The sequence below is a fragment of the Solea solea genome, chromosome 18 (genome assembly GCF_958295425.1).
Source record: "Solea solea chromosome 18, fSolSol10.1, whole genome shotgun sequence".
NCBI classification, from domain to species: Eukaryota; Metazoa; Chordata; class Actinopteri; order Pleuronectiformes; family Soleidae; genus Solea; species Solea solea.
In genome coordinates, this window is record NC_081151.1 from 628,067 (window position 1) to 655,484 (window position 27,418).

Sequence of the window (27,418 nt, forward strand, 5' to 3'; positions counted from 1 at the left end):
AGATCATGAGTTTATAATTTTACATCCTACATGTATTTCTTCTTGTTATATATTACTATACTATATTGGCTTTTTTTAAATTGAACAATTATTGATCATGAATTGAATGATTTCCTGTTTAAATCCTCATGCTCCTGTCATACACACTCTGAGGAAGAGGAAGTGACTTATAAACGAGAAGATCAAATAAAGAGAGGAAAAAGTTCAGTCTTCAAACACATGATTTTGTTGGTTTTAACAGATCATTTTAAATTTGTCATTTTTTAACTACATCTTCCCCCTTGGAGCGCCTTGAGGTTAAGAACACTGCTTTACTAACACAATTAAATCTCTGTGTGGATGAGGTCATCGAAAAGAGACCGCACTCATCAGCCTGACATTTAATTTCACTGCATTTGCATGCTGTTGACACTCGGAATCCTCGGGGAGAGTTGTGACTGAACATAAAAGCACTTTTTTCTTTGCTTCTCATTTATGCAACTTCAGGGAAAGGAGGACATTAAAGCATGAGGAGCAGGTGGGATGTTCTGGATGTTGTAGGATGAGCTTTTATAACATTCCATGTTCATAAAACATCAGACAGACATCATATATGCACACAGCTGTTCAGGTGAGATGGTACAAAGTCAGCATTCCTATAACAAATCCTCTGACTTTCACACTGCATCTGCAATAAGCTTCTGTTCCACTACTGTCTCTGTTGCTCTGCAGCTCTGCAGCTCTGCAGCTCTGCCTTTACTGCACTTCTTATTATTTGATCTATTTATTTATTTATATTTATCAAGGCTGTCAATCATTTTGTGTCAAACTATTAACAACGCAAAGAAACGTCCACAGAGAAATAGTGAGCAACATGTGACGCAGATTTCCACAGTACACGTCAGATTCCTTTCAATTACTGCGGAACCTTTGAAACTGTGCACTAATGGGAGGAAATGTGAGACGGGATGAAAGTGCAATGAGTGAAGAGCTCCAATCCGAGGGATTAATCAAAGGAATGGGCAGCCAGCGAATCAATGTCAAGAGAACACAGCCCTGTCAAGAGGAGCTGCTAAAGCTCGTCCACCTCCACTGAGCGGGACGGAAATCCTCCCACAGAGATGGGATCCACAGACTGTGCTTCTTTTCATACATCTGCACCATTCCCAGCGGCACAAATTATTGTGCCTCGGCTGCTGACATGGCAGTAATAAATCCCGCGAGACAAAGCAGAGACGTATCACCCAGTCAAAATGGGGATACATGAAGAAAATACAGTGTGTATTGGTGGAGAGTTTGTGGCATTTTCTTTGTATATTTTGTTCCAAAAATAATTTGTTCAGATATTAAAGTGAATGAGAGAATATGGAAAATTCATGTCACATTCATCGTGATCAAAGTCACTGAGTCACATTATTACTGCAAACTCTGAAATGGCTTAAAAAACACACTCTGAAATCACTTTATCTGACATCCTGTGAAAAACAAGAATCATGGAGAGAATAATAAAGGTCAAATATGCATTATATATAATATAGATACTGTGTAGATGTACTTGTGTTGCCTCTATTCACATCTGTGGGGCCTTTGGCTAAAATCTGGTGTGTTTATATTCTTCTTCATTAACATGCACACTCCCTTCCAAAGAAACAATAAATCAAGTTAACTTTTCTTAAAAAAGTCATGGAAACAGTTGCCATTGGAGATATTGTCAGTCATGTTAGGACTAGTTTAGTTTAGTTAGTGGAAGTTATTCCTGCAGGCAAACAATGCATACACATAATCTGATGCAGCCGACGTGTTATTGTGTATTTGTGTATTTGTGTTTATCACCAAAAACTCAGTGTATCCACATTTGAGTTCTTGAGAGCAATGTTTGTTTTTAACAGATACACAGAAGCAGCATAAGTAGTGTTACAGAATATAAGTAACTGAGTGCTAGTGCTGCGTGTATGCGAAGGACTGCTCATTTGTCCAGTGTGACAGTGTGGCAGGCAGAGCCTCATTCATTTGCAGGGTCCCTTCCCTCTGTAATACATCTCCACTGACAGCTTCAACAACAAGCTGTGAATGCTTCACTGTCAGAGCAAATACAGTAGCTGCTTACAGTAGTTTAAACAATAAAACATGTGCAGAAGAAAGAAACAAAGCCCGTCACACATCTATTATTCTCCCTTTTTTTAAAGAAGAGAAAGAAAAACCCTGAAAACACAACAACTCCCTAATGGAGGATTTAAATCAAGGTAATAAAGAGAAAAATACATGTCATCTCAAGATCATTAGAATGTTGTATAACCTTCAAGATGCAAAAACAACACACAAGCAAAAAGCACCAATAAAGGGTTTGTAACTTAAGATGCACTGTGTCAATATCCTGGTCATTATTCTATAAACAACCAAGTTTAAACCTTTTCAGCAATTGACCTTCTTTCCAATAGTCTTTTTTCTGATATGTCACATTTAACATCATCAACAAGCTGCACAAGAAGAAAGTGTCAGTGAATGGAAAGCAGCACAGGAGTCCAAGAGAAGTGTATTTGACAGTAGTACTTTTTATCTTTTACTTCAGGACTAACTGCTTATGTTTCAGCAGTAAATGGAAATGTGTGGAAGTTGTGACTGAGTTTGCACAACTTCAGAGGCTCCGTTTCGACACAGGATTAACATCAGAACAGTGGCAGAAGCTGGTCTTTGAAATAGACCCAGTTACTGTATTTATACATAAATTCTGCCATCTGCTCGTTCTCCCCACAACCAAACCAGAGTTGATAAAAATAAATGAACAAACGAAAGAACTGGAACAACGAAATCCAATAGTTATAAACCTGAAACAAGGTTAATGCTATAATAGTGTTTTTATGTTTAATATTTACAATAACACAACACCAGCTGTTATTTGTCTCTAGATTTCACTCACAAACTCCACATGAGACAATGTCAATCAAAAAGTGTCGTCCCTCCTCCAATCATGTATTAGCCCAGCATCCAGATCCACCCACTGCTCCATTGACTCCCAGAGAAGCTGAGCTTCCCCGGAAGTGATGATTTTACCACATTTAGAGAGATTGGGAGGGACGGAATTCTACGGGATATTCTTTGTTTAGAATATAATAAAATAAGTTGTTTTTGCACACACACACACACACACACACACACACCAACCCACCCGGGGAGCAATAGGGGATTGGGTGCCTTGCTCAGGGGTTCCCCAGCCCTTGACCCATCCCGGGATTTGAACCAGGGACCCTTAGGTTACAAGTTCACAGGATACAACCCCTTTCCACTTGTTTGCTACTGTTATTTTGTAATGATTTATATTTTTTCCCACAAATGTGTTGTAGATTATTTTAAATAAAACTGTTCAAAGCAAACATTGCGATGGGCACAAAAAATAAAATAAATGAACAAATGGGCTCTGAGGAGTAAAAAACCCTAAGTACCGGAAAGAACGATGATAATGAATGTTGTTGTAATTATTAGCATATATTTGCTCTCCCTGGTGATCCGTGTTAACTGCAGGTTAAGTTCCAGCAGCACTGAACATGTTTGAGCTTGTGTATTAACTCCAGCTGCTGTGCTGTAATCGACCTCTATGGATTCCTTCAGCACAGCGTTTTTGTACATTTGCCTTATCTCTAGCAGTTGCCTGGGGCTTGGAATTGGACATGAGGGTCCAAGTTTAATAAACATTTTTAATTAACTGTGCAGAGCAGAATGCCATTATTTATTTATCATTATGTACCTGCAATTTGGGAACATACCATTGGCCTAAAGAGCTTAGAACGTGTGCTTCAACTACAGTGTGAGTGCAGGGAATGATAAGGAGAACAGAGTTAAGGTGACTCATTCCAATTAGAAAACACGAGATGTTGTATTAAGCTTCCTTTCTGCAAAAGCAGGAGCTAAAAAGGCGTTCACCTGTTACAAGGTACAAGCACTTGAACGACTTTAGCTTTTAGTTTGGATTTTAAATCTAAACTATGACAAGCACAAACGTCTTTTCACGAGTCCAGAGAAACAAAGCTTTTTTGAAGAAGAGTCACTAGAGGAATCTGAATATAGTGACAAAGTCGCTAAGATGGCAACACTGCCTTTAGCACCAATGACAGCAGGGGCGCAGCACCCCCTACAGGCAAGGTGCGGAACACACCACAAGAACGATCATCTTCTAATAGGTTTGTTTAAACTCTGACATTGTTCATTCCCCCATTTTAAAGATGTTTCTTACAGCCGTTGATAATGGTGTCAAGGAAAGTGTGTTGGTGCATGCACACACACACGCACGCACGCACGCACGCACACGCACACGCACACACACACACACACACACATGCACACACGCCCGCGCACACTCGCTCTCTCTCTCTCTGAGGCGGTTTCACCCTGGCATTAACAAGTGGACAGCTGTCAGTCCTTCCTTCTAACCTGGTATGAACCAGAATTGTTATTTTTATATATCTGCACTACACTCCCAAACACACACACACACACACACACATTTATATGCAGAATAACTACAGTATATATGAAAATATGCACTTGACTTCATAGCAGAATAAAAAGACCACAGTAAATGAGTAAACAAACACGTAACTGTTTGATAAACAGACGACGCTGCTTTCAGCACCAGTGACTACAGGGGAATTTGCTTGTCCGATAATAAAGTATTGTTGAATTATTACTTTTCACATCAGCTCATTCAGGTCATTCAAGTGCCGCTCAGAAACGAGTGGAAACAAAGGCACAGAAAAGAACCGGGAGTCGGATTCTGCTGGAGAAGTTCAGGAGCCAGTGATTTCATACAGAATGCTCACAGCTCTGCAGACCTTTTATCACGTTTCTGCCTGTGCATAGACATTAAAACTGTTCACTAAGCCAACAACTGTGCGCCGTAGAGGGGAAGGTACCTTAATTTATCTGTGCCACCTTTGTATCTGGAGACTCTGGCCATCAGCAGGGGCAGGGAGACGGCATCCAGCCAGCGCTTCTCATACTTTGGTTCATTTGCAGTGGGCGACGGGGGTGAAGGAGCCTGTGAGGAATACATGAACAATGTGATGAGCTCTCTTTGCTTATTCACACTCAACAATTTCACTGTTACAATGCAAAATGACATTAGTTTTCCAGGCTGGAACAGGGCGAGAGTTACCCAGCTGTACAGTGGTTTACAGGGCAAACAACAGCGTGTACGCTCTTAGTTTCCAGTTGCTTTCTAAATATATTCCAAACTGCAGCACTCACAGAACAGGGCACAGGTTCTTTCAAAGACAAAGACAAAAAACATTTTTACAGACTTGACTTTACCTTTTTATCTTTGTTTTTATTGGTCTTATTATTTATTATTTACTTGTTTTTTTCTCGTCATCTCCTCTTGCTTTTTATCCTCCAATGCTTTTATTTGTATTAACATTTTATTCTGTTTTAAAGGTGCTACAAAACACGATCATGAACCGTGTATTAGAGTGACATCATCAGGAGGCTGTGACTTGTTTCTCGTCATCCGGACCCTGCAGCTCAGAGTTCTGTCTGCCAGGAACAGTGCATGCCAATTGCAGAGATGGAGACAGTTGAACTGAAGCTATTGATGATGTGCCACAGTTAACACAGCAACCTGACTGACAGCGCTGTCAGCAGCCAAGCTGGAGGTTCAGGAGTGAGGTTTATCAAGACTGGACTTCATGACCACGTTGTTTCTACACTGAAAAAGATAAGAAATATACAGGGTTTTTTTTTTGGTTTTATTTCTTTGATAATGTCGTATGGTTCTAAAGTGATAGTTCAGAGTTTTTGAAGTGTGGGACGGGGACATTTTCACTTCTCTTACTGTTGGACAGACTTTTCCATCTGAAAACCTACATCTGTCTCTCCTGCACCAAACTTCAAGGAGAAAATCAGCTATTTCACGTCAGAGCAAATATCCATAAAAGTTTCTTTGTTATTTTGTGACTAAATAAGTGTTTGAAATCCTTCATTTTGTTTTACTTATGTGACACAAACTGACAGCAGCAGATGTGGGAGAGTAAATAGTTTGACAACATGTTTTCTCACATTATCAAAAACGTATGCAGACTTAGATTTTACCAGGTGAGTGTTTTGTTTTGGTCGCTAAAATCCGTTTCTCCTTTCTGTCCCTGACAGCCAAGTGTTGCCCTCCCCTAACTCAGTGGTCAGGGGGCGTCAGATTTCTGGACAATATCTTTAAGATATTCACATTTAAATAAAGCATTATTGAATGTACAGTAATTGATAGTTGTGTTATACCTCTTTGTTCAAAGCACAGGTTCAGGTACAGTTGTGCACCACCTCTGTTATTTTAAAAACCCAAACAATAGTAATGAGGACAACCACCATTCAATATATGTTCTCTGGTTTTCAAAGAGGAATATAGCATTTGTTTTCGACTGTCACTGGAGACACAACATCTTCCCTCTCTGGTCTTTACAAGAGAGAAGATACAACTCAAAAGGAAACAGTCCCTTAATAAATACAAATAATAGTTGTTCAAGTGCTTGTTAAAGCAAACATGTAATCAGCCAATCACATTTCAGCAACTCCATGTATTTAGACAAGATGACCTGCTGAAGTTCAAAGCCAGCGTCAGAATGAGGAAGTGACTTTGGACGTAGTCCTCAGAGCAAACTGGCTGATCTTAGTATTTTTAGAAACTGCTGATCCACTGGGATTTTCACACAAAACTGTCTCAAGGGTTTTAAGATAAATGTTAAAAACAAGAAAATACCCAGTGAGCAGCAGTTCTCTGAAGGGAAAAATGTCTCCATGCCAAAGGTCAAAAGATGGTAAGAGTAACACATGAGCAACAACATCAGCAGGAAACGACAGCCGGTGCCACTCCTGCCACTGTATTAGGCCACCTGTGTGCCTAATACAGTGGCCAGTGTGGGCATCACCATTAACAGCTTGAGGCATAGTCAGCAATTATGACAAAATATGAGCTCATAAGCACTATTTTCCCCCACCGTGTACTTCACACACGCACTTAAGTGGGTCCATAGAAAATGGAGCCAGAATGGATGAAAAGAGCCCAACAGTCGGCGCCTCTTGACGTTCATTAACGACAGAATGACAGAAGTTCTGGAACCATCTCAGCTGCAAATGATGTGGAGTTATGAAGCCATACTTGGATGTTTTAAAGCGATGGATCCCACTGATGTTGGCAGCACTGAGCCTCTGGTGTGGCTGCAGTCGATGACTGACTGAGGCAAAGAAACAGGTGCATTTCTGCTCATTTCATGGACTCAAATGAGCATGAAGAAACGCTCAGATCGCAGCTCGATGCAATAGTCGTCATAAAGGTGTTAATGTTGCATGGAAACAAGGGTGTTTCACACAGATGCACACTGGGAGTTTGGATGAGAATATTCTCATGACAGATATGATATTTTCATCCCCATCGTCTTCTTTCGGCTTCATCTGCCTCCATCTTGTCGTCCTTTTTTTACAACATCCATGAACCTTCTCTGTGGTCTTCTTCTTTTCCTCCTGCCCGGCAGCTCCATCTGCAACATCCTTTGGTCCAATATAATCACTCTGGCTAATCATAAGACGGTCAGAACCCCAACTTGTTCCTGGTGACAGTGCAGGTACAGAGAGAAGGGGAGTGCTATCAAAATGACTGGACATGCAGCTCAGCATCAAAACAAGTCAAGAGTGACAAGCAGATTAAAAAAAACCTGTAACATGTGGCAGCGCCCGGTCAGCTCCTCATCACTAATTACTGTATTTCTAGAAAGAAATTACTATCATTTGCTCCATTTATTTCAACACGGAGCAAAATGTTTTAGTTAAGTGTGAAGTGGAGAGGCGGCAGGAAATGGAAAAGCATGAGAGCTGTCAGAGTGGATTACACTGACGGAGCAGCAGAGCAGGAAGTAAAGCTTTGGAGTTGTTCTTCAACATCAGTCATCGTGGATACGGACACTTCAGAGACGACATGAACGCCAGATAATTATCTGAACGCCTCGGAATAAATCAACGGAGGGAAACGGTCCCGGCCAAAAGGAACAAAATCATTTGTCAAATCATTTTAATGTCAAAGAGCGCAAACTCAACATTTCATTAGAAAAGATAAGTGTGCAAATTTAGTGAAAGAACAACTATGACATGCAGGTACATATATATGACACACACACACGCACACACACACACACACGCACACACACACACACACAGACACACACGCACAGGCTGGTTTTCATGACTTCAGAGGACATTATATCGACTAACACACATTTCCTGGAGGCTTAACCATAACTATTGCTGACCTAATCCTAAACCCAAACTTAACCTAAACCTAACCAAACAAACGTGTTTTCATCATAAAATGTAATAATTGAGCTGATGGGGACTTGACTCTTGTCATCATGAGACCATGTAAACTCAGAATAAGCAAATTAAGTTTGAATTTGAAAGCACAAAAAGTTATCTCACAGAAAATGTGGCATTAATTAATATCATGCAGTAATTATATATAAAGGTGCAGGAAATGAGCGGCATGTTAACCCTGTTTTGCACCTCACTTTACCAAACGCCCTTGGAGTAATAAAGCATTCAGAGTTATTGTGTCTTCAGTCAGTGGGAAAAACAATTAACTATTTAACCTTTGTGATGTTTAACCATCAACAAAAACAATGTCATTTATAAAAGAGCTGAACAGACACGTTTATTAACTCGCAGTCTATATAAAGTCTGTATATTTCCTCTCATAAAGATGACGTTCAAACAGTCGCCTATTTAAATATTTAGCAGACCCAGAGCAACATTAGCATTCATGTGAAAAGATGAATTAAAATCTAAATTTCACTTCAGCTCCTTCAGTGTCTACAGAACATGTGACTCCACCGTTCTGCTGATGTTGATTATCTTGATGAGAGGGAACAAAAACAATCAAACTTGTGGAGATTAAAAATGAAACAATGAGCTGAACGAGGTAAAGACGAGTGTGCATTTAAATATAAACAAATGTCTGTTTCATTCAAAGCGTTTGTCATGAGTTCACACAAACGCCAATTAAACCCATCGACTCCAAATGACTCCGTTTTAGAACTTGTGTCCCGCAGCAATGTTCCCTTTTTATGTCAATACAGCTGTAAACAAGTTGTGGACGAGACTGAAAACACACACGTGTGCAGGGTTTCTACCCTCATGTAACAGATTTGGAGTCATTGTGATCAGGATCAAGGTCATGGCTTCTGACCTGAAATCAGAGGTGTCGCAAAGTCTCTGCGTCTCGTAAAAAAAGACAAATTGCTTCATGGTGCTACACACACACACACACGTGTGTGTGCGCCTCCTGGCCAGGTACTGGCTATAAGATCAAGGCAGCGACAGCTTTATTTGAGACGTTTATCACGGCAGAGCTGGTGAAAAAGAAGCTGTCCGTGAGCGAGCGAGGGAGGGGCCACACGAGTACGAGGACGCAGACCTTTAAGTATCTTTGGGATAAACTCTCCGTTCTCTCTGTATTTGTGTGTTTGTATTATTTCCTTCGTGTTTGCTATTGTTGTTAAAGGCGTTTTTATGAACCATGTCTGTTGCTGGTTGGTTTTCGGTGGTTCTTTCATCAGCATGGACATGACTCCATGGCTTGTGTTTGCCAGGAGAGGACAAACAGGAGCCACAAGGGGGAGCGCTGAAGAGAAAAGGTGCAAAAAGTTCCGCTTTAATGGGATAAAAGCTGTATACCAACAGACGCTCCCTCAGTCAGGTGTGACAGTAATGTTAGCCAAGGCTCATTTTTAGAGGCAGCACAGAAATAATCTTATATCATTTCTGTTCACAAAGACCAAACAGAGTCAGAATAACAACATAAAAAAACCTGCAGCTTCAATAGCATGAAAAATGGGTCACGGGTTGCTCAGTTTCTCCAAATCTCAATCAGGGGAAAATAAAATCCCAGAACTTTAAATGACTCTGAGCCAAAAACAAAGTCTTCTTTGGGAGAAAAAGAGAGCAACAACAAAATGGAGGTCAGTTCTTGACATTTGTGTTTTTCAATCCTTAAAATCTTCTTCCTGAGGTTTGTGAGCCACCTGAATAATTGTGTTTCTCAGCATCACAATTTTCAGAGAGAGGGAATTAAAAGTAATCCCTGCGGGAGCCAGTTGACCTGTTATGTCACACTGAGTCATACTTTGTTTGTTTCTGCATAGGAAGGCAAGCGTCGAGGTCCATTTCCTTCCAGTTTGCACACACAGAGCGAGAACGCACAGAAATGCAGTCCACGCAAAGAAGTCTGATGCACAAGGATGTTTTTGTCTTCACCAGCTTCTGCTCGGCATTTAAATGGAAACTTTTGAAACATAGATTATCTGTGAAAGGTTAAAGTGGCCACCTACTGGCCTGCAAGCTCTGAATTATTCATGTGAAGTGACAAACCAATGCTGCAGTATTTACGACTCTGTTTTCATTATGGATTAACCAGATTAATATGTAGTTTCCTGAAAACCTACAAAGAAAACTTTTGGAAAATCAGTATTAATGCTTATTATGCTCAGTATGAAACATTTACATCAAAAACAAAATCATGCACGACACAGTCTCTACACTGACAACTTATCTAGTATTTGGTCATAATGATTTCATCAGGGAAAGATCTTTACTTTTTCTTTGAAAGCCTTTGTTACAAGAGATAAACGGACTGCTCCACATTCAGCTTTGGTAAAATTGAAATATCCCCTTGTGAAAGCCGCTGATACTACTACAATAAAAATGACTATCACTTATCATCCCAGCAGTATACGGTGTAATCTCTGCCATCCCAGCTGTAGAGATCAGGCAGGCTCTGTGGAATCATTCACACCAAACATGATGTGAATTTGAGTAAACATCTGTTCTCTCGTGGAGAAGAAGAAAGTAGCACGGGCTGCTTTTGTTCCATCACTGATGTCCTGTGGTCTCATAATGGAAAGATTTCAGCTTCCACTAAAGCAAGTGAAATTTACATACTGCTCTTTTCTTTTTGCATCATTAGATCAATTCTGCCCAAGATGAAATCCTGTAAAAACTAGTGAAATTATCCACAATTATTGATCCGTGCAACCAACTAAGAAAAGTCCTACATTTAACCACTTAAAGTCACAATATGCAACATTTATGGTCGTTTTTGTGCCGGTTGCATTGGACTAACTGTAAGAAGCTTAAATTTAAAGCTGAACTGTGCAGGATTTTTACCCTAATTTAACAGCTTGAGTCTGTTGTGAGGGGGTCGGGGGCTGTCTCCACCCCCCCTGCTGTCTTGTAGCAGAAAACCAGCCTTTCACGATCCTTGTCAACCATTTCAATTTCATGGAAGTTTATTGTGGGTTTAGAGTAATCCTGTCAACAGTATTAACAGTAACAGTTTGACAATATTCAAAAAGTGACAAATCAACAAACTAAGGATCCCTTTGCAATTTCAACATGTTTTTAATGTCAGTCATAGGAATCCTCTACAAAGGGGATCATGCCATCCAAAAAGTGTCTAATATTCACTGCTTCATCAGTGAATAATGGAGAAACAACAGGAAGAGTTTGGCTGAAGTAAGTTTTCTGACAATCAAACACTATTCTATAGCATAAGAGCACAGGAGACATGAAGGATTATTAACATGTCCAAGTCAAAGCAGATTTGTATGAGCCTCAGTCCTCACAGAGAGGCAGAGGCTCGGGCAGAGGCTCGGGCAGAGGCTCGGGCTGCGGCTCGGGCAGAGGCTCGGGCAGAGGCTCGGGCAGAGGCTCGGGCTGCGGCTGATAGTGCTTCTGTCTGGTAAGTGATTAGACATGTTGAACTAACTGGAATGATAAAAACAGTGGGGGGCCCTGGAGCCAATGAATAGACTTGATTGATAGCATTTGTGTTGAGGATTCATTGTAAACTGCTGCTGACATCAACGTGAGCTGAAGACGGACGTGGCGATGAAAACATGAATCTTCTGCTGTTGAAGTGCAAAGCAAATGCAGAGATTCTCCGATGATCGTGTGGGAAAAGGTAGTTTTTTTAAGGCTTGGTAACACACAGAAGCCACTGTTAGCATAACTATCCCTAAAACATGATAGAAATAAAAACCCTCAGTGTTGTTTTACCAGTGATTTAACATAAACTCGTGAGTTTACCGCACCTGCTCCTACTACACCTGCCTTTGGTTTGCTACACGAGACGTCTTTGTCCCAAAAATGCAAAAACACTCTTGTATGAAACAGAACTCTCACAGCTCGGGCACTTCATTTAAAATGTCTGAAGATAAGGCAATGAAGAAGAGGAGAAGAGGAGAAGAGGAGAAGAGGAGAAGAGGAGAAGAGGAGACTCCTGCTGTGAGTGTGTGTCTGTGTGCAGTATGTTGTGAAAATGTTTAAAAAAACATGTCGAGAAACAAATTTACATGAATTCAAACCTAACTTTGAAATCATTCAAGTTTAGGAAACACATTCTACTGCAGTGCGACAGACATTTTTAGCATTTTACAAAAACAAAACAAACCAAATGACTTATTACTAAGTGAATGAGTGACTAACTGGAAAAATTCATGTGAAATCTTTTCAAAGGTCTCAAACTAAAATGCAGCCCAGAATAACTGGAGTTAAAAGGTGCAGTAAAATGTTTGCATTAATGCATCAAGGCCTCAGTCAGCCATTCTTCAACACACAACCTTTTTTGCTGTGAGGCAAAAGGACTAACCACTGCACCAACCAATGAAATCACAGCAGGGACCAAGGTTAGGGACCTAGATTAGATTAGATTAAGATTAATTAGATCCTCTAAAATGTCGTCAACACAACAAACATTGGTCTGATACATAATGTAAGAAGAAATACGGCTTTAAAGAACATTTCAACAACATGTGATCATACATTACTGTGATGATAATAATGCTCAGTTAGCCGTGCAGCGAGTAAAAGCCTTGAATCCAGTGCATTCCTATACATTTAAGCTCTGCACCAAAGGCTGCTCGAGTGTCACAGTGATCAACATCAGCAGTGATGCAGCCGCTGGGACCTGGGGTCGGTTTGAACTCAGTCCAATACATGAAGTGAACAAAGAACTTGAGATAAATGGTCTCATGCCACTTACAAGTGAACTCTAATGATTGTGTGTATTTACTGTTATACAGCATATAAATAAATAACCTTCACTTATGTTTAAAACACCTTTTCACAACTCGTACAAAGTGCTCTACAATAAATAAATAAAACCAAAAATATAGCGAGACAGAAACGGGGGGAAGAAGCAATGGACAGCAAACCATAGAAGGTTAAAAATTCCATAAAATTATTAAATATGTTTTCTGCTCTCGTCAAGTCTCAGAGTCCTGACTGAAAAATGTTCCATCACCTTCACTTTCCACCTAAATGTGGAAATGACATCAGAGGATCTGAGGGAGCGAGGAGAGGTGTGGCTTTAAACGTTGGGTTAAACCCGAGGAAAGATCATGTAGGGATGATGATAATGTTTATATCAATCTGAACAACAATGAACACAAGTAACATAACACTAGCTTTAACTCATTGGCTGCCAGTCATTTTCAGAGCAGTGATCAAACTGACGTCTACAGCAGTCAATGAGTAAGAAAGGTAGAATGGAAGTAGCCACCAGGGGGCGATGCCACTGGGTGCTTGAATGGCAGTCTATGGGGAAAATGAGCCTACATCTCAGATGATTGACTGTAATAAAAATAAAGTTTTACTTACTTACTAAATGTTTCAGAGCACTTAAATGAAATTAAAATATTCACATTCACATTCACACAAGATGGAAGTCCAAGAAATCTCAGTGATGCTCGGATCCTCTCACATCTCTTCACTTTTCTGCATCAGTGAGACTCATGTTTCATTTGTTGTTAAAGCAAATCACAAACTCTGCTGAGATCAAGGCAATGGAGCTTTCCATTAGACGGTACCTCAGTGGACGAGCGAGTCGTCGTTCAACTGGAAGGGTATGAGTTTGATTCTTAACCTAATGTTGCTGTGCTGACAACGTGTGAATGACTATGACAGAAGTGCTGTCGTGTAAAGCAAATACAGAACATTTACTATTACTGACGTCACTGACTCAGAGTCTCCTCATAAACCCACGTGACCCAGACAACACGTCCCATGATCCCACTCTGCTTCCCTAAATCATCAAGCTGCGTCTTTTGATATTGTGATAATTAAGAGACCACCAGTGTCTTTGAGCACGGTCTGATGAACTTTAATATAAAAGCAAGCACAAAACAATCAGCATTAAACGTATAATATTAAATGTCTCTCTCTTACCGTGTTGTTTCCATTTCCATTTAAATGTAAGCCGCTGTCAAAGAGGGGGGAGGACACTCTGCTGGGGTTGGTGGACAGGCCAGGAGAACCTGAGAATCACAGAGGACGCAGAATCTCTGTTTGATATTTGCTCCAACACCACATTCTATATTTGATTCTTCTCTCACAGAAACAAAAGGAAAAGAAGTCCAAATGTTCACTGAAACTCAAACAGTTGATATTGCTCTGGGTTTTATTGACTTTATTCTGCTGCCCTGAATATAAGCTGCACACGGACAGAATCCAAAAGAGACAAATGTTCCTCTTTGATATGATATTAGTTTGGCAGGACGAGCACTTTCTTTCTGATTCAGTCACACTGTGATAAGTGCAAACAGCTCGTGGCCTCCACTGCTCGTCGTGTGCTGAAACTTACAGAGTGAATAAAACTTGAACTCTTTTCTTTCTCAGGCAATGAAATGCAATTCAGTGGCCAAGAGGCCTGCAGCACAACACCAGCCTCTCTGTTGAGCTGCCCGCGAGACACAAGGCTGAGATTTGATCAACTGAGCTCATCAATATTCATGCACTTCAATCAGCATTAATTATATACAAGTTAATTCCCCTACATCTGTGTACCCATTATAATGAAGTCAACTGTACAAAACTGTCTTTTGTGTTTGCCCATGGAGACTGAAGTCATCTTCTGCTCACAGACCTGTGTGTGTGCGTGTGTGCGTTACACGTGACTGTAAAGTTACACATGTAACACTAACGTGGAGCAGCAGGATTGTGATATTTTGTCATTTTGTTTCCATTTAGGGGAAAACAGACGATGGAGCATGGCACTTACTTCTGTTTACAAAACTTCAACATGGTGCCACGAATCGTGAGGCTTGAAAAGACCATTTCAGATTCTTATGGGTGACGTCAAGTCTGACTGCCACTTGAGCTGAAGCTACTTCTATATATCTACACACACACACACACACGTATGTATGTATGTATATATATATATAATCTTCCACAGGAGTGAGTAGTGTAATAAATAGTCCCGCCGGCTTTAAAACCATCAAATTGCCAAACGTTCCTGACTTGAGTTTTGCTTCAGAGCTGCATCACATTATCACATTGTCACATTGTCACCTACAAACCTCATTCCTCACCTTTTACTGTCTCCATGAACGATTTCAGTGAGCCTCGTTTTATCTTTTATTTATTTATTTTTACAGGAGCAGGCGGCTGCAGGTGTGTGTGTGTGTGTGTGTGTTTATTTATGACTTTGAAGTAAATGCTCATCTATTCAATAGTTTGTGAGAAGTGAGAAGGCAATCAGTTAGAACATTTTATTTATATAGCTTTAGAAATACTTTATGACTTCACCGCTAAAACTGCCCAGTGAAATGTGGTTTACTGAGAAGATGCCCCGACTCTTACCTAGAGGCAGTTTAAGAAATGATGGAACTTCTCGCAGATAGCGAACGGTGACGGTGACCTCGTCTCCCGCAGTGCGCAAGAGGTGAACCTGCCAGTGAGAGGAGAGAGGGAGATTGTGAGTGATGCGACGAGATAACATTTAATCTCATAAATAAAACAAGCCACACTGGTGTCAAGTGACAGAATGTAACAGAAGGCGAGTGAAGAATATGTAATCATGAGTTACAGCCCGTCTGAAGTGGCTTTACTGAAATGGTCTGAGGGCGGCGGCAAAGTGACAGCTGCCAACGCCAACTTATGACGATTGGATTATCTGACGTCCAACAGTGACACCAAATATGACCTTGAGAAGTTTTGAGTCAGAGTTTCAAAGAGGCAGGTAAGTAAAGTTTGAAAAGATGAAATAAATGCAGAATGAAGTATATAATGAATCTGCTGTGTAGTAGGCGGAGCATCTGTCAGTGCTGAACAAGCTAAAAGCTCTGGATTCTGTTTGAAGGGAAATAAAACTGCTCATTATGTGTTTTGACCCTTTGGAGGTGAAGATGGTGAACAGCTGTTGAGAGTGCTCATTGTTGTGTGGGGATATTCTGGCAGCAGCTGAATACTTTATATGGAAGAACTTTTTATATAAGACATAAAAGGACTGATTAAAGAGTCATGCTACATTTGAGAGTTGTGGGTTAAACTCTGTTTATGATTTGGTCTGTTAAAGCGTCCAATAGAGCAGCATGAAGCTCTTTAGCATGAGTGTTTACATCGAGTGGAATGGTTCAGTGTTGGTACAGGACAGTATGTCCTCATGTCCTCTTTCATGAACCTTCTCTATTCTCTTCTCTTTTCCTCCATCTTCAACATCCTTTGTCTAATATAATCCCTCTCTCTCTTCTGCACATGACCTAACCATCTCAACCTTGACTCTCTTATTTTATCTCCAACCTGAGCCGCCCCTGGAATATGCTCATTTCTAATCCTGGTCCATCTACTCATTTTTATACTGTGTCTATTTAATATTTGACTACATTGATCATGTTTTCCACATCTGCTGTCCCTCAGAAAGAATGTCTTCATCTTAAAACTGAGTGTTCTCACAAACACACCAAGTGCCAGCACTTGTGAGAAAAGGTAATTAGAGAGAAACAGAAGCACAGAAACACCTCGAGTCCAAGTGTGAAGATTCTGCCAACTGCAATTCCGGAGCAACTTTTTGACACCGATCTGCTCCTTTTCAATCTTCTCAGTTTGTCACGGTGTGAACCAAGAGGGGGAAAAACAGCCTCCTGCCAAGATGACAACCCTGATTGTTGAGGTGCACCTCTGTGCTGATGACCTGCGGGCTTTGGTGTTAAAGCTTGGAGGATGGAGGATGGAGGATGGATGATGGATGGAGTAAAGCATTTCCTTTGATTAAAAGAATACTCACAACTTCCTCATGAGTACAATGCTCTACATTTATACCATTGACCTAAAGAAAACAGAGAGGGCAACAAGTAAGTCCACACAACTGACATATGTGGGTGTGTTTCACGTCATGCTCATGAGTCATGGAGCTCACACACACACACACACAAACATACCATAATATGATTTGGACCCAGCCTTTGCATTGCAAAATACAATAAATTAAATGCATGGAAAAAAGCGGCAATCAACCTGAGGAGGCAGAAAACAAACACAGTGACAATGATTTCAAAGAGACACAAAATGAGCAAAATGAAAACTAAAAATAACAGAAATGCAAAGAATGCTTTCACTCTGGGTGTCTTTCTGTCATGTATGATCTATGGAGAGGCTTTTACATCAGTAAAGTGATCAACTTTATTTGCCAACAGTTGATAAAGCGTGAAGCGTAAAATGATCCAAAATGCAGCCAAAACATACAGTTCAGTTAAAAACTGCCTTCCTTTCCCCATCGGTGAAATGACACCATGTCAAAGGACAGGATGCAACACGCTGCCGCTGTTCTGTGCTGAGAGAGCAAAGAAGTCACAAAGTGATGTACAAACCTGCAGCACAGCATCTCCCACGAACAGCTTCCCCGTCTGATCGGCTGCAGGTGTCAACGGTCAAGTGTCAGAGGTTAATGAAAACATTACACAGTAATTGCTCATTTCATACACGGTAATGTGGTGGGAATAGCAATCATTGTCTCTGTCCGACTAATCTCACTGGCCTACATCTCTGCAGAGGAGCACGGGCGAGCATGAAATATGAAATTAATCTGAATATAAACTCATTTGCAGCCGCACGGGACCAGACAAAGAAAAGGACTCGGTGTCCGGCGGGTTTTTAGGACGCGATTCTCTCTGATACAAAGAAGCATAAAGACGGACGAGAGCATTAAAGTGACACATCACAGGGAAACGCTTCACACGACGACGACGGCGACGGTTTGAGATCAGATCAGGATAAAAACTCACCTTTACTATATGTATGCATAAAGTACAACATCAATGATACTTCTGTCATCGTCTTTGAACAATGCTGATGTGTTCACTTTTATCATTATATCTATTGTTGAATGCCCAACCTTCAAATCAATTATTAATCATTGTTGAACTTAAAAATAAAAAATTTAAAATAAAACTTAGTTGTCAGAATTAGACTGAAAAAAAGAGACTAATCCCGTATTTGTGCACTGACGAGGTGAAGTCAGAATCTACTCAGCAAAATAAACCAAAACAAAGAATTTACTTCACCATTTCTTGAGAATAAATGTCAAAAATGGTCATTTAGCAAATCCTGAAAACTCCTCAAAGATAAACAACATTGTTTGGGTGAATAATGACAAGAATCTGGCAATATTGTTCATATCTTGATATGTGACTATTTCATATATTGTGATACGATGAGTAAGGAGATAAATTGTGACTTGATTCCTGTCAAAATAGTAAGATTTCAGAAAAACACTCACAGTGAAAATAACTGTTATATCCATGAACGATAAGACTTGGAGGATTTTTGCTTTCATCACAATCTTGAGTCTCAACTTTGCAATTCAAGTATTCTGATTATTATAATTAAATGTTTCTATTCCTTAAACTTATAACTCCTTAAACCAAAATTGAATGATACATTTCTTCAGACAATAAATAAGAGTCACATCTAACTGTGATGGGACGTTTGATCACTGCTCCATTAATCTTCTCTCTAAGTCTCTGCTAATGATCAAATACATAATGAAACTGTGGTCGAATAAAAAGCTGATGAAAAGTATCTGTGATAGTTTCGGAGGTAAAATGGCAACTGCTTCATTTATCTGTTTCTCTTCAGCAAGATAGTGGAAATATGACGGTTCTGGGGAGAAAATGAGCTTTTAAACTGTCAAAGAAAAGAAAAGAAAATCACAAAATACTGCAATTGAATTTTCTTCCTACGTCGAACATACAGTTTTCTTTGTGTAGTGAGAGGAGTAAAAGCACAGGGTTTGACTGTTGGTTTAGTTTAAAAGAGAAATATTTGCAGATTATTATGTCGCTCTTCCTTGAGACTCAACAAGGAAATAAGTCTGCTGGTGGACCAGCGTAGACCAGCGTAGACCAGTGTAGACCAGCGTAGACCAGCGTATTTACCAGGTAAAGAATGAAATAATAATGCTTTGATCATGAATGTTAATTGTTTCACAGATGAATGAATGAATACTGTGTTTTTCTAACTCGATGACATCACATCACGGTAGCGAGATAAACTTCCTTACCGACTTGATCCTTGAAAATCTTTGAAATAACCACAGGTACGCTGTGTTCCGCGCCGCCCTGAAAACCAGAGACAAAGATGAGAACGGGTCTCTTGGTTTTTTTTAGGCTTCTTAATCAACGACGTGTGTGTGCGTGTGTGTGTTTGTGTGTGTGTGCGTGTGTGTGTGTGTGTGTGTGTGTGTATGTGTGTGTGTGTGTGTGTGTGTGTGTGCTTACTTTGATGCTTAAGCCCAGACCACCAGTGGCTTGTCTTCGCAGTACAACAGTTCTGTGCTTTAGAAAGTGGGAGTTTTTATTGGCAAAAGGATTTTGAGGACATTGAAAGAAGGATTTTCTTTTTTTGTTACGCAGCATGAAACACAAGGAAAAGTCCTGAGCCCTCGGGCCAACTTACATTTACTTGGGATTCACTTCCACTCGTGCAAACCACGTCCAGCTTCTGTATGGTTAATACCTCCCTGGTCAGTTTTAGGCAGACATCATAGGTATTGTTCGTCTGCTCATTGTACAGCAAAGCAATTCCAGATTTTGTCTGTGGGAATGGAAAAGAGCATTGACATTTTGCCAAGTAGAGCAATTATGTACACAATGAACATTTTAATCGGCCTTTCCTCAATGTGACAGTTGTGTGGCCGTTGTGCTCGTCTCGCTGCAGGTTCATTGGTTTCGCTTGACAATGTGAAACTCACTGTTTCATCTTTGTGTAAGTGAGAGAGAAATTTGTCCAGGCATCCTGTAAAACTGTGTATGTAATACTAAAGACATACTAAGAGTGTGATGTCACAGTTCGTCTTACACACACACACACACACACACACACACACAAACCTGTAAACACTGCAGCTCTCTCGTCTGCAAACAGCTGTAGAAAGTCTGAACTTACGTGATGAAGTCACATCTGAGTTTCTTTATTTCACTCTCTGCTCTCCACTTCACTTTGGTTTTTAAGTAACAATCAACATTTATGGAGCAGGTCCTGGATATACTTGTAAAGCACCGGATGCTAAATTCAGTAAATTAATTAATACTATTAAATCTGATTTACTTGGTGAGTGGGGCTGAAGTCAGAACCTCAGCTAACTAATGCTATGTAGCAGCAAGACCCCTCGCTTTTCCACAGATGACAACCACAAACTCTGCAAATGAAACTTCAAGGACTCGAAGTGAATGTGGAGGTAAATAGATGTGGGTCAAAATACCAATTTGGTCATCAATAATCCAGGACAGGTTAATCCAGGACAGATTAATCCAGGACAGATTAATCCAGGACAACTTCTGTTTCTGCCACATAAGAGCGAAACATGGAGCTGCATCAAATCCTGGTTTTCTGTGAACATACGACACAAACGCTGCAACAATGGACTCAGACATTTCTCCCGGCTATCGCTCTACTCACGCGTATGTTTTTGTTGTGTTTACCCACAATGCCCTGCATTGTAGTCCACTTCCTGCATTTGGTTCACTTGAAGTGAACCGAGACTCACACTTCTTTGGTCTTTTTGTAAATGAACTTTTATCACAATCTTATCTGTGATAAGATAAAAAAAACAGTTGACGACTCTGTATTAAAGTGGTGAGTTGCATTATTTTCCCAGGTTGAATCAAACCCTGACCACAGGAATCGATGAGATTGATGGATGATCCGACATAAATGCATGAAAGCAAGCGAACATGTGATGGAAAAACAATCACCGGCAGAACTGAAGGGAAAAATGCAGAGTGGACAAAATAAATGGAACATAAACTATTAATGTAAGGTTTACAGCTGCACTGGTAATGATGATCAAAATCCTGTTTCATGTTTCTGTAATGGTTAATACACCAGTATTTAGATGATCTTTAAACATTTAGAATTATTGTCATGCATTAAATGTTTTACAGAAGAAGAAATAGTAAAGCACATGATTATTTCTACATTAAGTTAGTTATTCATTTGTTTTAGTGGTTGAATGTAAATTGGGTATAAAAGGTGAATTCTGTTTTTTTATTTGCCAAATAAATAAAAAAAATGTTAAGTTTAAAATACTTACTTTTCTAAAACATATATGTTTTCTCGTCTAATAAATGACATTGTACAAGTATGTACAGGATACAAGTGAACCACTCACAGCCTTGTGTTCACATCATCTTCATTAATATTAAATCAATACTAATCTGCCTCTCTTCTGTGAGCTTCTGTTTTCTACACGTTACAGTCTGTGATTGAAACGTTTCCACTGAGTTATTCTGTAATCTGCTGACGTGCAGCTGCCGCCTCAACAAAGCTCTCTGAGCTAAGAGAAAACATACAGCTCTGCAGACTTTCTGCAGATTGTCAAAGGATTCATCTCAAATATTCTGATATAACATTTAAAATCCTGGATGACATTCAATTTGCTGGGATTGTTTGTGGATTCCTCTGCTGCCTGCAGGAGCACGCTGCCGTACACCATCACTGAGTGCAGCAGACTGGAAGTTTTTATGATATCCCAAATGTTTATCTTTCTACTTCAGCAAATCACGACATTCACTCAGTGTGTGTGTGTGTGTGTGTGTGTGTGTGTGTGTGTGTGTGTGTGTGTGTGTGTGTGTGTGTGGCCGACACCTTTAATCTTCCTTTTGATGAAACAAAACATGGACAATTCTCACTTAGATATCACGGCAGAGGTGGGAGTCGCCAAATACACCACAATACGATATTAAGTCACAAGGCGTTATAGTCACAAGTATTTGTGAAACAGTTTATTGAAACTATTTTTCATTGATTACTAAATTAATCGTCAACTATTTTGATAATTGTTTGATTGGTTTGAAGCTTTTTAACAAGATTTCTGATTGTTTCCTCTTCTTGGTTTTTGCTATTTCTTAGTTCCATGTTATATTTAATCTTTTGTCTTTTTGTTTCCTTCTTTACTTTGTTTCTTTTCTTAAAGAAGGAGAGATCTGCAGCTTCTTGACCTCTCCTGGCACATTTTAATATCTTTTTTTCCTTCTGGATTTGATGCTATTTCTGTGTGCAAAATAAACAAAACTAAACATGTGACACCTGCGAGAGAGAGAGAGAGATCCCTCCTCTGTGGCTCTTCCAGAGCTTTCTTACATTTTCCCCCTGTACAAGGGTTTTGTAACCCTTTTTTCTAAGGACAGAGGGTCTAAGGACAGAGGGTGTAAGGACAGAGGGGTGTGTTTGTGATGTTGGGCTGTATAAATAAAACTGACTGTATGTATGAACCTGTGTCACTGGAAACGATGGCCACAAAAGTTTTTTAGTGTATTTTCCACACGGACAAAGACACAAAGATTTGATTATATTCCAATTATTTAGTCCACTCCATTTTTCTATTTTCCATTTTCTAATAAATGACTCCAGTTCATTCAAAAACATCACAACGTATGTAAGAATAAGACATGGACGATATTTAAGCACTCTTCAAAATGACATTATAATTCTGCCACACTTAAGACTTCCATGAGTCAGGGCTGTCACTTCCTGTTCTGTTCTGCATGTGCATCGTGTGACTACTTCCTGTTTTTATGACCACTAGACTTTTATAACTAAGTTAACATCATAAAATTGAGATTACGACTTCTCTTGTAGGTTGTGGATTCTCTTAGCCTGATGAACAGTTTACAGATGCATTACTGCCACCTACTGGACTGGAGTGTAGATCAATAAATAAGGAAAACAATGATTTGGGTTTTAACAGACAAGACGTGTCATATTCTGAGCGTCTGATATTCTCATCATGCACACGGTGAAGAGGCAACAGACGACTTCTGTGTCCCTGTCAGTTCCAGCTGTTATTAATATTTTTGTCAGTGTTGTAATAATAAGGATGCAGGTCCTTTTCCTCTGAGGCGGTGTTGGACCATAATAAGCTCCCCTGCCAAAAGCAGCCGTGGCTGTCACACAAGCAATGAAAACACAATGCTGATAGGGGTGTTTTTTTTATATGGGGGGCTTATTATTTCCTACACCACTCCTTCAGGAAGTTATCAATACCAATTTGGAGATAACAAAGGTGAAGGAACAAGTGTGACCACAGTGTTCATGCGCCTGCACTAGACCAGTGTCCATGTGTCTGGACACACACACACACACACACACACACACACACACACACACACACTCTCTACACAAAAAAACCTTCTTCCATATTCTATTTTAATTAAAGATATGAATGTAAATGTGTTGTTGTTTTATTGTGTCAGCCTCTGTTTTGTCTTCATTGAACAGAAATACTGACTGAAAACAGGCTCTGTCAAGCAAAACTATCAGACCTGACCGAGGGATTGTTTGTGTGTAGACACCAGTAGTGCAGGGGCGGGTGGGGTGAAGAGGCTGCTGAACCATGATAGAAATTCACCTCTGAAAAGTTTTCGTCTCACTGTTTAAACACAATGTTGCTGTCATTAACAAATCCAATCACTTCCTGTGTGCAGCATGGGAAAATCACTGGGTGACACAAGATCTAAACACAAAGAGACTCCTCTGACAGGCTTAATCAACATGGTGTGAACCTATTTGACAATGGTTTGATTATGATTGTTATGCACTACAGTTTAAAGCTGGAAATGATTGTACATTCTGAAACCTGACATCGTGTCAGTGATACTGAGCTAACAGGTTGAAGAGGAACTCCCTGTTCAAAGACTAAACATGAATAATAACTCTCTGCTTGAATTTCTGCTGGATTTTACAGCATTAGTCAATGTTTTAATTCGCTTGATGAACATGGATTAACTCTCATGTTTTCACTTAGTGAAGGAAGAAACGACAGTGTGAGAAATAGTGTGAGAGGTGGGAGCTGATGTCCCTCAATGAAGTAGCAGCTCTCAGGGCTTCTCATCTATCAGCCTCATGCCATGAGCAGATCGATCATGTGTGACTGTGTCACTGTGATGTCATCTCACAGCCTCGTCTCATTTGTAAAGAATGAAGACAACAGAGGGGATTAAACCTGTGTACAAAACAATCTCCTCCGACACTGGTTACATATTGTCTTTAGGCAGACTGCATCAAAAACATCAACATTCACGTCACACAGTCACTGCACAAACGTTAACAATCTTTTTGACAGCAAATCACTTTCTTTGTGCTGACTGTGGACACATTGTGTCCTCTTTTCCCTTTAAAGTTTACAATGAAACTCTCTGTGTGTGTGTGTGTGTGTGTGTGTAGTGGGGGTAGAAAACCAAATGCAATCCAGTACAATGGCCCAGAAATTGATCGCATCTCTGTGAAGCCTAAAAATGTCCCTTTCTCGTCTCTGCGTCTTTCTCCACCTGCCTGAGGTCCTGATGTCCTGATACCTGCACTGTTCTATATCTGAACTCAGTCAAATGCAAAAACAAAACAAAACAAAATGTGTTAACAAATCACCGTTGTGATGCTGACACCAATTAAGAGACATGTCAAATGTAAAGGCCATTTAAAGGCTTTGTTTGTAGTTCTGTTCTTCTAAATAAGAACTTGAATGAATGTTCTGAATGAGAGACAGAGCGCACCTCAGATCTCGGACATCGGGTGAAAGCAGAGACAGAATTCCAATTGATGTTGAAAGAGATACTGCACACTTAATTGTTCTTGGGCTGTCGACATAATTATAGGCTTGTGATGTGATGAAACTACTTCTGTTGAGCACACAAACAAAAAAAAGCTGAGTGAACAATCACAGAACCAAAGCATCTGAAAAGCAGCACCGAAACTGTAGGGAGAGGTCTGCACAGGAGCTTTAAGTTTTTCAACCATCTACCAACACAGCAGGTTCCTGACACCATGCAGGGCCAGTGACGGCATCACACAGAAACCACAACTGTAAACGACAAGCACCTTTCACCAGGTTTTCACCAGGTTTTCACCAGGTTTTCACCAGGTTTTCACCAGGTATTCACCAGGTATTCACCAGGTTTTCACCAGGTATTCACCAGGTATTCACCAGGTATTCACCAGGTTTTCACCAGGTATTCACCAGGTATTCACCAGGTATTCACCAGGTTTTCACCAGGTTTTCACTAGGTTTACACCAGATTCACGGTGGAAACAGCAGCTGCTTGCACCAAAACTAAATCATGGACTCTACTAACAGCACAGGAGGGAGGTGTGGGAAAATTTTCTCTATGGACTTTGGAAAGATGATGATGTAGATGAACGTTTTAAACTAGTGCTGGTTTTCACCGACTAGATTTCATTGGAAATCTGCCGTCCATTTGCTTTGAGCTGAGAACAGAATAACGAGTGCTGTACTGCCAAAGCAAGAGTTTATCTACAACGAGAAGCTACAAGGAAACACGTTTTAAGAGAACCGTCAAACTGTTTTTGAAACAATTGCATCAGTAAATTGTGTCAGACAGCAGCTGCAAAGTGTCTCAAATATCATCCCAACTGTCTATGACGTTTGCACCAAGGTATCACAGCTGTAGCACCGATGGGAACAAGTAAAGTCCACTTTTCTGAGTTGAAAGTAGTGAATCAGAGATTAAGATCTTCCTTGGCAGGCACAAGTGGACGGGGAAAAGTGTTTGCACGCTCAGTGGATCATGAGCACCAGGATGCATTTTCTTCTCTAGCTACAAAGGGCTGTTAAAAGTCATTCCAATCAACTTTATCACAAAGGACCACATTGAAAGTTCAATGCATTTTCCCTGGTACGCTGAATCACTCCACAGCTATAACATACACACACTTTAAACGTCTTAAAATGTTCTCCCTTTATGGTAAAAATAACTTAACCTCATTTATTCTATTTAGATCTAAAACAGAAAATACAATCATAGCTGAGGAAAGAATAGTTATCTTTGAAATAAAATAAAATACCAGTAACTGCCACTTGATATGCATGAAGTGTTCAGCCTCTCTGATAAAGAAAACATGGAATTTCAACATGATATTGATTTCTTCAGTTTTCCACGTTGCATTGTACAAACACATAGTTCAAGGTCATTTACAGTAAGTCAATAAATGAGAAAACAAATTATTCATGCAAATCTAACCTTCACAGACTCGTCTAAGAAAGGAATGGTTCTCAGTTATGGCAGAATATGATCTGAATATGATCTGAATATGATCTGAATATGATCTGAATATGATCTGATGAACAACTGGGACTGACAGAGCAAAGAGATAATGCAATTTCCTTTTGTTCATTTTATCCCATAATTACACAAAATGTCTCCTGAGATCCTGCATCCTCCTATGAGGACATTACATTGTTGGGTTTCCTGCACCTTATACTTTGTCCTCATTTGTGGACACTTTTCTCTGCTGTCTGTCCTCGTGTCCTCCCTCACAATATCCATGAACCTTCTCTGTGCTCGTCTTCTGTTCATATGGGTTAGAACATATTCGCCATCTCAACCTTGACCCTTTTACTCTTTATTTCCAATCCGTTGAACCTGAGCTGTCCCAGGAATGTGTTCATTTCTAATCTCGTCCTGATCACTCAAAGAAAATCACAGCATCTTCAGCCGTCTCTCAGTCATACATCATAGCAGGTCTCACGACTGTCTTGTAGACCTTCCCTTTCACTTTTGCTGCTCTCCTCCTGTCACACATCAGCCCTGACACTTGTCTCCACCAACTTATTTTGAGTCTATATCATGATACAGTGCGTGTGTGTGTGTGTGTGTGTACATATATATATATATATATATACATATAGTAATGCTCCCCGCGTGTCATACGTGACGTAAGTCCACAGAAAACAGTTCTGCTGTGAATGCAACAAGGTGCCAACACTGCAGCCCAAGCTCTTTTCTTTCCACTTTCACTCCCATTTCTTCATGTCGAGCCAAACCCTAAAAGCCTTTGATGGTTGAAATAGGGAGCAGAGTATCTTTGTGCCGCCATGTCTCAGAACACACACCACTACGGTCACAGCAATTCCTGATTTTTACTTGATCAAAAAAAAAGCTTCTCCATCTGACTTATACTGTACAACACTCTCCTGACAATTCACTGTTTCCATCATTCCCTGCTCGTCTTTACTTCAGGGCATGTCGTGTCAGTCAGCCTCTGTGAAAACAGAGCTACTGTACAACGTCTGAATGGTAACAAATGAAAGAGATGATTGTAAAACTAATTAGTAATTAGATTT

At 40.1% G+C, this 27,418-nt stretch overlaps 1 protein-coding gene across 2 annotated transcripts in view; it reads right to left on the reverse strand.

Annotated features, from left to right (window-relative positions):
* sntg2 (syntrophin, gamma 2) overlaps nt 1-27,418 on the reverse strand; it is a 66,158-nt gene that overhangs the window by 23,295 nt on the left and 15,445 nt on the right. For both annotated transcript variants that reach the window (XM_058614485.1, XM_058614484.1), the window contains 8 exons: nt 19,738-19,875; nt 19,560-19,616; nt 19,343-19,400; nt 17,652-17,695; nt 17,069-17,110; nt 15,646-15,733; nt 14,230-14,318; nt 4,887-5,011 (listed from right to left, as the gene is read on the reverse strand). In XM_058614485.1, coding sequence (XP_058470468.1) covers nt 4,887-5,011; nt 14,230-14,318; nt 15,646-15,733; nt 17,069-17,110; nt 17,652-17,695; nt 19,343-19,400; nt 19,560-19,616; nt 19,738-19,875 — 641 coding nt within the window. The remainder of the gene's footprint in view (nt 1-4,886; nt 5,012-14,229; nt 14,319-15,645; nt 15,734-17,068; nt 17,111-17,651; nt 17,696-19,342; nt 19,401-19,559; nt 19,617-19,737; nt 19,876-27,418) is intronic.